At 40.9% G+C, this 13,289-nt stretch overlaps 1 protein-coding gene across 2 annotated transcripts in view; it reads left to right on the plus strand.

Annotated features, from left to right (window-relative positions):
- Window positions 1-13,289, plus strand: part of SLC9A6 (solute carrier family 9 member A6) — a 50,742-nt gene that overhangs the window by 22,880 nt on the left and 14,573 nt on the right. For both annotated transcript variants that reach the window (XM_061408453.1, XM_061408454.1), the window contains 4 exons: window positions 2,196-2,309; window positions 4,765-4,876; window positions 6,085-6,238; window positions 12,033-12,063. In XM_061408453.1, the coding sequence (XP_061264437.1) occupies window positions 2,196-2,309; window positions 4,765-4,876; window positions 6,085-6,238; window positions 12,033-12,063 (411 nt within the window). The remainder of the gene's footprint in view (window positions 1-2,195; window positions 2,310-4,764; window positions 4,877-6,084; window positions 6,239-12,032; window positions 12,064-13,289) is intronic.

The following is a 13,289-nucleotide window of genomic DNA, read 5'->3' on the forward strand; positions in this document are numbered from 1 at the left end:
TCAGTTCCTCTTCTGTTGGCTCCAGAAATAGATGAGACTGGCAGATTGAAGGGTGACAGCTTTTAGGGTAGAGATAGATCAGCAGAGTAGCCAGGGGCTGTTACTATTGTGATTCCAATGGTCAGTTAGCTTCTTTTCCTTGTTTTCCTCTAATAGCTTTTTTTCTTCTAGTTTTATTGAGCTATAATTGGCATACAGCACTGTCTTAAGTTTAAAGTGTACAGAGTAATGGTTTGATCTGTATACCTCATGAAATAGTGATCACATCATGTCGTATAGATACAAAATTAAAGAAATAGGAAAAGTTTTTTCTTGTGATGAGAACTCTTAGGATTTACTCTTAACAACTTTCATATATAACATATCACAGTGTTAATTATATTTATCATATTATGCATTACATCCCTAGTACTTGTTTATCTCATAACTGAAAGTTTGTACCTTTTTATTTCCTCTATCCAATTCCCCTCTCCCTACAACTTGCGTTTGGTAACCACACATCTGATGTCTTTTTTCTATGAGTTAGTTTATTTTTGAAGTATAATTGACCTATGACACTGTGTTGTATGTGTATGCTCAGTCACTTCAATCATGTCTGACTCTTTGTGACCCTGTAGACTGTAGCCCATCAGGTTCCTTTGTCCATGGGATTCTCTAGGAAAGAATACTGGAGTGTATTGCCATGCCCTCCTCTAGGGGATCTTCTTGAACCCACATCTCCTGTGGCTCCTGCATTGCTGGTGATCCTTTACCGCTGAGCCACTGGGGAGGCCTGTAACACTATGTTAGTTCCTCTTATACAGCATAGCAATTTGGTTTTTATGTACATTTCAAAATAATCACCATGATAAAAGATAATACCTTATTATTGACTATATTCCCCAAACTGTGCCTTTCATCCCATAACTCATTTATTTGGCAACTTAAAATTTGTACCTCTTAATCTCCATCACCTATTTCTTTTCTTCCCCCAACTCTATCCCCTCTGGCCACCATCTGTTTGTTCTCTGTATCTATAACTCTGTTTCTGTTTTTTATTCTTTGTTTTTAGAATTCACATATAAGTGAGGTCACATAGTATTTGTCTTTCTCTGACTTATTTCATTTAGCATAGTACCCACTAGGTCCATCCGTATTGTTGCAAATGGCAAATATTAATTCCTTTTCACGGCTGAGGAATATTCCATTGTGTGTGTGTGTGTGTGTGTGTACACCACATCTTATCCATTCATTTATTAATAGGCAGTCAGGTTGCTTCTATATCTCGGCTGTTGTTAATAATGCTGCCGTGAACGTTGGGGTGCATATATTTGCTGATCTCTTAAGTTCAAATGCATTTACCCCCCTTGCCATGTTTACTGTTTTTGATATCATATTTTACATCATTTTGTTTTATCTCTTATTGCAGATATAGATTATTTTACTACCTTTGTCTTTTAACCTTCCTACTAGCTTTATATATGGTTGATTTATTACCTTTACCATTTATTTGCCTTTATAAATGAGATTTTTCCTTTTATAATTTTCATGCTTCTAGTTGTGGCCTTTTCATCACAGTGATGTAAACAGGTGGAGGTGGGCAGGTAGCAGGGCAGGGAACAGAGCACAGGACTATAATGTGTAAGCCCTCACTCTCTTATTGAGGGCTGAGACCCATGTAAAAAGTGAAATCACATGGCAAGCTGGTGTGAGAGTTGTCATGAAGCACTCTGTACCAGGATAAAATGATTTGAACTGGGTCTTACAGCCTATAAAGAGGGAAGTGTCTGGGACCTGCCATATTTAGGAATTAATTGAGTCAGGGTGTAGAAGTCGAGGGTGGCAGGGATACCACTTAGGGTCCATCCCCAGCAGTATCGATGGGAAGTGATGAAAGTTAGACTAACGCAGTGGCTGAGACAACCAAGAACATTCCAAAAAAAAAATTGGCAGGGTTTGGAGGATGAGGGTGAGAATGACTGAATATGGGAATTGAAGAAGGGAAGTTGATTGGGCAAGTGAAGGGGAAACATTTATGGCTTTTTCTGTGGAACCAGAAATGTCATCTCTACATTTGCTTCCCTCTGAATCGCATGTTTTGGAGGATATACATGAACATTACATATTTGAAGTATCTGTTTCAATATCTTAGTAATACTCATGTTTTCAAATTATGTAGATTTTTACTGGACTAACCTTTTGAAATTTCGTTTCAGTTGTTTGAGCTTCTCAATTTCTTGGCAGAGAATTTCATCTTCTCCTACATGGGACTGACACTGTTCACCTTCCAGAACCATGTCTTTAACCCAACATTTGTAGTAGGAGCATTTGTATCCTTTATTATGTATTCTGTTTTGGAAACTTCTTTTTAAATTGAGATTTGCACGTGTTTTCTTGGGGGTCGGATGATTGATAAGAATTGATAAGATTGATAAGAATTGATAAGGATACATATATTTTTAATATAAATAATATGTATAATAATATATATAATATTTTCCTCTGAGCGAAGTAAATAAGGATTTCAACTCTTTTATCTAGTCTATGCTATTTACGTTTTTGTTTATTGCACAAATAATACTGACAGATTGAAATGACAAGAAAAAGTCTCTTACCATTCTGCCAACTCCAAAAGATAAAACTGTTTGTCCTCTGTTACTGAAGGGAAGAAAGAGAGATTGGATGATGGAGAGCAGTTTGCAGTCTGTGCCACAGGGCAGTAGTTGAAAGATGATGAAAGATGGAAGGAGGCTTGCCCACTCTTTCTCTCTCCACCACCCTTCTTTTTCTCTTTCTCATTGAGTTTTTAAAACCTAGTTGAAAAGGAGACACTGATTACATGAAAGAGAGCAAGCAATAGTGCCAACTTCACAAGAAGGCAGGAAGAGATGGAGTCCAAAGCACATGGGGAGGGATGGGCCTCCAGAGGGAGGAAGCACAGTTCCGCCATTGTTCCAGGAGAGGGTAGAGTATGTAGAGATGAAGTATGTACATTTCCAAGATGGCATTTCTCTGATTACTTCTATTTTTATCTGAAAAGCAGGAGGTGAGATCATCTGCTGAAAGTGAGATAGGAGCAGGTGGCCTATCAGTTATCTATTATGTAACAAATTACCCTAAAATTTAGCAGCTTAAAACAACAAACATGTTATTTTGCAGTTTCTGAGAGTCTGGAATCCAGAAGCAACTTAACTGGCAGGTTAAGTTGGCAGGCTCCAGTATCCCTCATGAGGTTATAATCATGCTCTGGGCTGGGACTGTACTGTCTCAAGACTTGACTGGGGATGGAGGAGCCACCCCAAGCTCACTGACATGGCTGTTAGCTGGAGGCTTCAGTTCTTCTCCACGTGGACCTCTCCATGGGGCAACTCACAACATAGCTTCCCCAGGGGAATAGAGTGAGATGAGAGAGCACCAAGATGGAGTGCAAAGGGCCTTTTATGACCTAGTCTTGGAGACAGTGTGCCATCTGCCTTCTGCTGTTTTCTGTTGATCACACATAAACCCTGGTAAAGTGTGAGCTGAGACTACACAAGGGTGTGAATACTAGGGAACCCTCTAGGAGGCTGGCTCCCATAGATGATAGGAGTTTTGAGGAAATAGTTGTTGCAGAGAGTAGAAAAGTGCATTGAGCAAAGAAATGCAGTAGAATCGCTGAGCGGTGTTAGGAACCCATTTGAGTTTGAGGAATAAATCTTAAAGTAGAGTCAGCCTGCCCTGTTGTATTACTTTATCCAGGACTATTTAGCTATAAGCATGGAGAAAACAGATAGCTGAGTCCATCTGAGTTTGGAGTTTTGTCAACTTGGTGCAGTGAAAACAGAGGGGAAAGGGATTGCTGAGTATTGGAAAGAGTTTTATTAAGATGCGTCTAGAAAAGGAAATGAAGAGGGGAGAGGACTGACTGATGGAAAAGCAGAGGGGTCTTTGGACTGGAGGTCCCAGTGAAATGGAAGAATTATCTGCAATAGATGGATGTGAAACATGGAAAGAGAAATTGTGGTCAGAGAGCGGGATGTTTGAATTAGTGATTTTCAAAAGAAGTAGTATTTTAAGAAACCACCTCAGAATGAAGATTCTGCCAAAAGAGATTGTTGGAAATATTTTCTTAGTTAAAACTCTAAATAGGATCTGTGTTAGAAACTGAAGTATTACTGAAATACCATTCTACCGAGTCTTAGTCTTCTGAGAATGAACTTCAGGCAGAAACAGATAAAGCCTTATTCATAAGAGAAGAACCTTGACTTGAAGACTCCCATGAGATCAGTAACTTCATATCCTGCTAGTCTTTGAGAAATTTTTAAGCAGTCAAGTGGCTTGAATCCACAGTACTTACCCAGAACCAAGGCTAAATATTTTCTGTAGGTTTTTGAGTCTGTTAAGAGTTGAAATTCCTCAAAACAGAATCCTACCATGGAAATTGAGTCTTAGCAGGAGATACTTGTTCTCCTTCTGGCTGTATTTGTTAGGATATAGGTTTGGTTTCATGTGGCAATTACCAAAGTTAACCAAAGTTTAAAAAAGATAGAAATGTATTTCTCTCTCATGTAAAAGTCTGAACTGGTGTAGCAGGCTCTGCTCCACAAAGTCACCAGGGACCCGCACAGCCTTGTAACCATCCTTAGGGAGTTGTCCTTGTTCTTAGGGACCCAGGTGGCTCCCCCCTCAATCGTTAGCCATAATAGCAAAATCCTAGAAATAGTACAAAAGTCCAGTGATAGGAATGCATGGTCTAAATAACGTTAACAATAAAAAGAATTATCCTTAACCTATTAATAATTTTAGATTGCTATTTTCTTGGGAAGAGCTGCCAATATTTACCCCTTGTCCCTCTTACTTAATTTGGGTAGAAGAAGTAAGATTGGATCAAATTTTCAACACATGATGATGTTTGCTGGTAAGTTTTAACTCTCTATTTCTTGCCTCCTCCAGTAAACAACTCACCGTGCATATACCAGTCTGATTTTAGATGGAAATAATATGCCAATAATATATTCAGTGCAGTTCAGTTGCTCAGTTGTGTCTGACTCTTTGCGACCCCATGAATCACAGCACGCCAGGCCTCCCTGTCCATTACCAACTCCTGGAGTTCACCCAAACTCATGTCCATAGAGTCGGCGATGCCATCCATCCATCTCATCCTCTGTCGTCCCCTTCTCCTCCTGCCCCCAATCCCTCCCAGCATCAGAGTCTTTTCCAATGACTCTTTGCATGAGGTGGCCAAAGTATTGGAGTTTCAGCTTTAGCATCAGCCCTTCCAAAGATAATATATTAGACTCCCTTAAACATTGAAATCGCAGCCTCCAATAAAACATCCTTTTTAAAAGTGTCCCATTCCTTTCTGTGGGAGTTTTCTCATGTTCTGGTTCCAAATTCCCAGTTCAGAACTATGTTAAGTGTAGTGGAGGAGGTAAAGATGAACACATTTTCACACAAAAATCTGTATGTGCATGTTTATGGCAGTTCTCTTCATAATTGCCAAAACCTGGATACAGCCCAATTGTCTGTCTTCCAGTGAGTGAGGGAGTATGCAAAATAATGGCACCTCCATGCCATGGAATATTCCTCAGTGCTAAAAAGAACAAACCAGTGATACATAGAACATATATGGACCTCAGAGGCATTGTGCTGAGCGAAAGAAGCCAGGCTCAAATGGTTTCATTCTGTATGTTCCATTTACATGACATCCTCAAAAAGACAAAAACCCAGCAATGCAGAGAAAATCAATAGTTACCAAGAGTGTGGTAAGATTATGAGAAGTTAGACCAAAAAGAAGGTAGCACGAAGGAATTTGGGAGAGGGGTGATGAAACCACTGTGTCTCGGTTGTGGTAGTGGTCACACACCTCTATACATTTGTCAAAACTTACGGAACTGTACACCCGAAAGAGTGAACTTTAGTGTAAGTACATTTTACAATAGAGTTTAAAAAATTATTAAATGATCAATGCTTGTGAGTATCATCTACTAATTCTTTTTGTATTTGGTTGTATATACCCATGTATGTTGAAATATGTATTTGTTCATGCTATTCTAAGGTCTCAGAATGTACCTTATGTCTTTGAATTTATGAAGTTCATGTTGTCCTCCTCCTATTCCCTTGTAGGCCTTCGTGGCGCGATGGCGTTTGCCTTGGCCATTCGAGATACGGCCACTTATGCCCGGCAGATGATGTTCAGCACCACACTTCTGATTGTGTTTTTTACTGTGTGGGTATTTGGTGGTGGCACCACTGCCATGCTGTCATGTTTGCATATAAGGTATGTATTGATTGGGGACCTCATTTTAGTATTAAAATGTAATTTGTGTTATTTTTCTTTTAACCATGAGAGAATTTTAAGCTTAGATAAGTCCCTAATATTTCATTTCTTCCTTATAATAAGTATATAACACGTAGCACAGAAAAAATGGAAAATATGCAAAGGAAGGATAAAAACTATTGTTAACACTTGGAGGGATGTCTTTCCAGACCTCTTGCTCTGCTCCATGTATTTTTTTTAACAAAAAGAGGCAACACTGTAGGTACTCTTATAAACTGATTTTTAAATATAATATAGCATAGACATTTATGTTAGTAAATATCATTATTTTAATGGCTGCTTATATTGTAATTTATTAACCAAATCTCTACCATTGGACTTTTGTGTTGTTTTTAGGTTTTTGTTATTATGGCTAACTGAGAATTTTGCTCTTACTATGATTAACAGTGTGAGTGTTTGGAAATGCATATACCAATGTGCACTTGGCTATTTCCTTAGGATGCATTCCTAGAAGTCGAATTGCTTGGTCAAGGGATATGCATATATTTAAGGCTTATTATTCTTATCTCCAAACTGGATCAAAAATTTTCTTGTATCTGCAGCATATGAGACAGTCCAATTTATCCCAGCCCAAATCAATAACTAGATATTATCATTCTTTCTTATCTTCATGATCAGCACTGTTTCTGACCTGACAATCCAAGGCCAAGGTTGTAAGATCTTAGTCTTGAATGCACACTAGTTACTGTATTCAGTTGGAAAAAGCTCTGTTGTATCTCAGGAGTTCTGCATTTGTTTCCATGGTACAGCAGTCTATAGTTAAAGCCGTTGTAGGTTTTACTTCTGTGTTTGCTGTAACTTCATAGATCTTGAGAGCTACTGAGCTTCCAGAATGTGTAAGGTTCATTAGAGAAAATAGTATTTCTTTCACATCTTACAGAGTCCATTCTCCATTTTATGCCTTTCTTTTAATACTCTAAATAGCAACCAGCCCTAAATCAGACTTTGAATATTGTTATTATTGTCTTTCTCTTTACTGTTCTAATCCTTTTATTACAATTCCTGTGCTGTTATTGTGGATAATTAAAAATACATCAAAATAATGTTCTTGTAACCCTGATTATTACTTTAGGGAGGACCTGGCATTTGTTGAACACCTTCTACGTGCTGGGCATTGTGCTAAGTGCATTTTATATATTTATCTGATCACAATCACTCCATTTTACAAGTGGGGAAATAGAGGCTTTAAAAGTTTCTAGTTGTTCAAGCTCATAAATACCATTAATGGTGGACAGAGGAGCCTCCAATCTCACTTGATTTGTCCTAGACCTCTGTATCAAGAAATGAGGATGGTCCATTTTGGAAGGATTAAACTCCTTTTTTTTCCTCAAGAGTTTTAAAACAAAGGTTCTTCCTTATTCTACTAAGGAAAACAAAGCCAAAGCTAAATGTAAGATAATTTAGGAAAAATAACACTCTTAAGTGGAATCTCAGTGTTTAGGTAGAATCAGTTCTCTTCCCTAATTGCCTTTCACACGTACTAAACCAAATACCCATGTTTACCCCACCCCCCAGAAAAAGCTCCCCCAAAACCTACCTACTCACATAAAGCTGAATCCACCTCACCAGCTTTGCAAGCTCTTTGGCCCCATCTTGCCTGTCCTGTTTGGCATTCAGTTGTATACATTATCATACAGTCTTAGGTTAACTGTTATTAATGTTGTTGTTTGGGGGTTTTTTGGCCTCTTTGCAGAGACTGGAATTTAAATTTCTCTTACCTCCCCCCAAATTTGTTGAGTATAATTGTGAGAATACTAAAAAGTCCTTCAGTTTTAACATATATGCAGGATTAGGCTTGACTTTGAGTTTTTGCCCCTTTGTTTAGTAATTCTGTGATCCTGAGCAAGTTCTTTAACCTTTCTAAGCCTCAGCTTCCCCATTGGTAACATGTGTGACAGTACTTTCCTCCAGGGTTGTTGTAAGGATTCCTGAGCTCATGTCTGTAAAGCTCTTAGTACAATACTTCAAATGTGCCTTTTATTCATTTATTCAATGAATACTAATTTAGCACCAGCCATGTTCCCAGTGCTGTTTTAAGGTGAAATTTAGTGGCCGTCAACTGGCAGCAGTTCCCCACAGGGGCATTTGGCAGTGCCTGGAAACATTTCTGATTGTCACAGTCAAAGAGAGGGGGCTGCTACTGGCATCTTGTTGGTAGAAGCCAAGGATACTGCTGAACATCCCACGAGTACACAGAGCAGCCCCCACAACAAAGAGTAATCTGAGCCAAAATGTTGGTACTGCAAAGGTTAAGAGACCCTGATCTGGAGAGGTACAGTGGTAGTAACAAGATAGAAAAGGTCTCTGGTCTCATAAAGTCTGTACTGTAGTGGGAGAAGACAGATAGTAAACTGGCAAGTAAGTAAATGAAGATGACTATTTTAGATGATGTTAAATGTTCTCATGGCAAACAAGGTGCTATGATAGTAGGTGGGCATAGAGTGCATTTTATCGATGGAGCTCAAGAAAGGTGTCTCTGAGGTTACATTGGAGCTTAGGATACCTGAATGACAAGATAATGCCAGTTAAGCAGTGAGCAGGAAGAAGAGTGGTCCAGGCAGAGGGGAGAGCAAGTACAAAGGTTCTGAGGCAGGAACAAACAGCCTGTTGAATGAAAAGGAAAAAAGCCCACCTAGCTGGAATATAGTAACCAAAAGGCAGGTAGGAAACAAGGTGGGCAAGATCCTTTAGGGGCAGAGCTTGACAAATGTGTCCTGTCAGGGGCCAGAGAATAATATTTTAGGCTTTGAAGGCCATATGGTCTCTGTCTCAACTACTCAACTCCAGCATGAAAGCCCCATAGACAATACATGAATCAGTTGCCATGGCCATGCTCCCACAAGACTTTATTCCCAAAAGCAGGAGGTGCACCAACTTGGCGTGGTCGGTGGAGCCCTGCTATTGGTTCTAGTAGGACACAGTAAGGAGTTTGGATTTTAAAATCCGCTTGGAACTTCCCTGGTGGTCCAGTGGTAAAGAATCCGCCTGCCAATGCAGGAGACAGGGGTTCGATCCCTGGTCTGACAAGATTCCACATGCGTTGGAGCAGCTAAGCCTGTGCACCACAGCTACTGAGCCTGGATGCCCTAGAGCCTGTGCTCCACAACAAGAAAAACCACAGCATGAGAAGCCCATATACCGCAACTTGAGAGTAGCCCCCACTCGCCACAACTAGAGAAAACCCTCACGCAGCAACGAAGACCCAGTGTAGCCATTAAAAAGAAAATGTAGTATAAATAAAACAAGAATGTCTTAAAAATAAACTTTCTGTTTAAAAATAAATAAAATCCAGTTGCTGTCTTGTAGGATTTCACAGCAAGAACGTGATGTCATCTGTCCTGTTGTGTGGACAGTGGCTCCTCAGTGAGTGAGAGCCAGCCAGCTCTTCCTCTGTCCTTTTGCGTAGTTTGTGACAGTCACCTTTGGCTCCTTGTTGCGTACCACACATAGTTTGCACTTCCCCGTCTCTGAGCCTTTGCTCACATTGTTGGCTCTGCCTGGATTGCTCTTCCACTCCCAGGAAACGACATAGCTCAAACACCGCCTCCTTTCACCCTCTTCTTTTCTCTCAGAACCACTCTTCTGTCTGCTTACTGTAGAGTACGTCTGTTATAGCACTGTTTTCAGTCAGCCTTGTAATGATGATGTTATTATAAGAGTTACCATTTAGCAAGTGTTAATGATGAAGGACAGGGAAGTCTGGCGTGCTGCAGTCCACAGGGTCAGAAAGAGTCGGACACAACTGAGGGACTGAACAACAACAATGATGTATCACTGTTTTAAAATCTTTAGACACATTTTCTTGTTTAGTTCTTGCAGCAACTCTGCATGGGGGCCATCACCCCCATTTCTCAGGTGATAGAACTGTGGTTCATAGGGCCGCATGACTTGACTAAGTTCAAACAGCTAGAAAGGAGCTGAGGTCAGATTGGAACCCAGCTCTTCTGGACTGCAGAGCCCTTGGGGATTGCGCTGTAGTTATGTCTGTCTTTCCCACCAGTCTGTGAACTCCTGGAGGGCAGGGCTGTGTGTAAATCGTGTCTATGCCCTATGCTTAGCACAGTGCCTGGCAGGTAGTAACTGCTCTGATAAATGTTTATTACGTTAACTTGGCCTCCAACACTCTTGCATCTGAGAATTAAACTTGTGTTGTCAAGACCACTAGATGTCACTTGAGATACACAAATGTGGTTAGAGTTTAATATGGCGAAGGAGGTATTAAATAGCTTCTGGCCATCTTAACAAAGAAGAAACGAGCATTTCTTGGAATTCTGAATCTAGTTATGACCATCTGTTTTTCAAGTATTTGGCCCTGATTCTCTTGCCTTCCAGATAAGGTCGTGCATCGTTTTCCTCCCTTTGGTGTTACTAGGCTGCTCCTGCTGCAGCTTCTCACACTGCTATTTTTTTCTGTGTTGTCTGTAGTAGTGGCCTTAATCGATAAACATTTGAGCACCTATTGTGTGTCAGGTACTGTGCTAGACTCTGGGGATACAGAGATGAATTGGGACATGACCTTTACCCTCAAGGAGCTCACAGTCTTATCTGGGGAGACGGACAGGTAAATAACTATACTCTACTATACTAAGTATTATAATAAAAGAATTAGAAAGTACTGTAAAAGCCCAGAGGAAAAATGATCCTGACTGAAGGGGTCATAGAATGGTTCCTTTGGAACTCAAAAAAGGAGAACAAAATAAGGGACAATACAGTTCAAATAGAGGGACCAGCACAAGCACAGACATGGAAGCTCAGGAGAGGACAGGGTCTGGGGCAAGGAGCAGTCGGGTCTCACTACCAGCAGGTGTTTGGGCGAGGGTGAGGGGAAAACTGGGCCAGAGTGGCAGGGGTGGCTAATTTGAAGAGTCTTGAATGCCACACAAAGGACTTTAGACCTGATCCTCTGAGTTACAAGCTGGTCTCAGAGACTTTTGTAAAGGTAGTAAGCCAGTGAGCTCTCTGCTTGAGATGGCTAACTCTCAGGGAGAGCCTGGCAGCAGGGGACCCTTACAGCCAGTTGCTCCAGATGCTGTGAGTCAGAATGAGGTCCCAGCTTGAGCAGTTGAAATGGAAAGGAGAGAGGATCTGAGAGACAGTTTAGAGGGAGAATGAACAGAGGTGGTGAGTGCTCAGATTGAGGAGATAGAGGAGTCAAAGAGAGCTTCTCGTAATGAAGCTGTTCCCTGAGATATTGAAAGCAGATAAAAAAAGAATCATGAAGAACTAAGGCTAATAGCTATCCATTCACGTATGGAAAAACACCCTGGAATTGGACCTTCTCTTCAGTCATCATAACAGAATGTTGCCAGGAGAGCTGAGAGGTCTGAAAACATGCAGCTTCCTCCCGGAACTGCAATGGGCCAGCCTTGTTTGTGGAACTGCCCTAGAGTTCTTATTCGGCCACTGGGCAGCACTGCTTGCCCTGACTCCTGCTTATTGTGGGCTTGGTTACAAAAGAAAAAGTTATTTTTTTCTGAAACTGGTAAGTGGGATTGGCTTGCAGGAAGAGAAGGTTAGTAGACCCTGCTTGCCTTAGGAGTCAAGCTGTTGCTAAGGAAAGTGGCAGGAGCCAAAAGTCTACAGCAGCAGCCATTGAGAAGCACAAAAATATTAGTCATTTCATAGCTTCTGTGTTGAGAAAAATAGTTGCCTAAGAGTACTCATATGTGAATAGGGCTTTTTTTTTTTTTTTTTTGCTTCAAGATCTCATTTGCCTTTTGTGTTTTTCTTTTAGGGTTGGTGTTGATTCAGACCAAGAACACTTGGTAAATATGCATTTGTGTTGTCCTGGCATTTCTGTCAAATGTGTGGTTGCTTGGAAAGAAAACAAGTCTACGTAGACTTCATGCCACTGTTATTTAGATTCTGTACTATTTGCATCAGCTTTTAACTGACATCATATCATTCCTGGCTTTTCTCACTGCTCGATAGAGACAAAACTGAATTTTAGGCCTCGTGTGGTTATCAAGGGTGACAGCTCCCCTATCTGTGGGCAAGGCTGGGCTTTGGCCACAGACAAGAGCAGTCCCTTAAGCACTCCTGGGTTTTCAAGTGACTGTTCTGGCACGGGGAGCCTTTTTCCATTTTGGTTTGCGCATGAAGTCTTGTCTCTGATGTAAGCCCCACTCCAGCTGCTTTTCCTGTGCAACTTTCAAATTGGATGACCAGCAGCTGCCCTTGAGAACTGCCTGGAAGCCTTGGGCTCTTCAGCCAGGCTTCCCTGCCTGTTCAGGAGAATGTGCTTTCTTACCCTCTGCCTCAGCCCTGCCCATGTTTCCTTGCTTACACTCATGTGTCACTTTCTCTGTTGTTTCCTTGAAACAAAACTTGGTAGACTAGTGCATTGTAACTCCGTGCTTTCTCTAGACTGACCACCTTTTCCTGGTATTTTTCTTCCACCTTTTAATGCTTTCTGAGCACAGCTGAATAGGTGCCTCTGCCCTAGACATGAGATGGGAAATAACAGAAATGAGGTTTTTGAAAATGGAAAGCATCTCTTTAAAAACAATAGTTCTTTTTCTTGTCTGAAACAGGCCCTGGTCTACTTGTCTTCAGAGTGTAATTAAAAAAATTTTTTTTGTCAGATTCATTTCCTGAATGCTAATTTTGCTAGCTATCGAGTGATGAGTTTGTATGTGACCTAGGACGCACCTGCCTCTTTTGTGATCAGAACCTTAAAGTATAATTTCATGGGTTTGAAATAATTGTACAAACCAGGCTGGATGAGTTCCCATGATGCTGAGTTCCTGGGGTAGTTTCCAAAGGGTAATAGCCCCTCAGTGCCTCCACCCCCATGTCGAAAAAAGAGTAGTGATCAGACAGCTCCCCAGACCAATGCTTGATCACCATCTGTGTATGCCTCTACCTGTTATGTCCCCTCTGTCACCACAGAGGACAAATGGAAATGGAGTGACAGGGAAAGAGCCAGGTAGGTGAGTACCAACTGTGACATCCAGAAAAAAATGTCATTTTTACTTTGCCCTCAAAACTG

The sequence above is a fragment of the Bos javanicus genome, chromosome X (assembly GCF_032452875.1).
Source record: "Bos javanicus breed banteng chromosome X, ARS-OSU_banteng_1.0, whole genome shotgun sequence".
Classification (NCBI taxonomy): domain Eukaryota; kingdom Metazoa; phylum Chordata; class Mammalia; order Artiodactyla; family Bovidae; genus Bos; species Bos javanicus.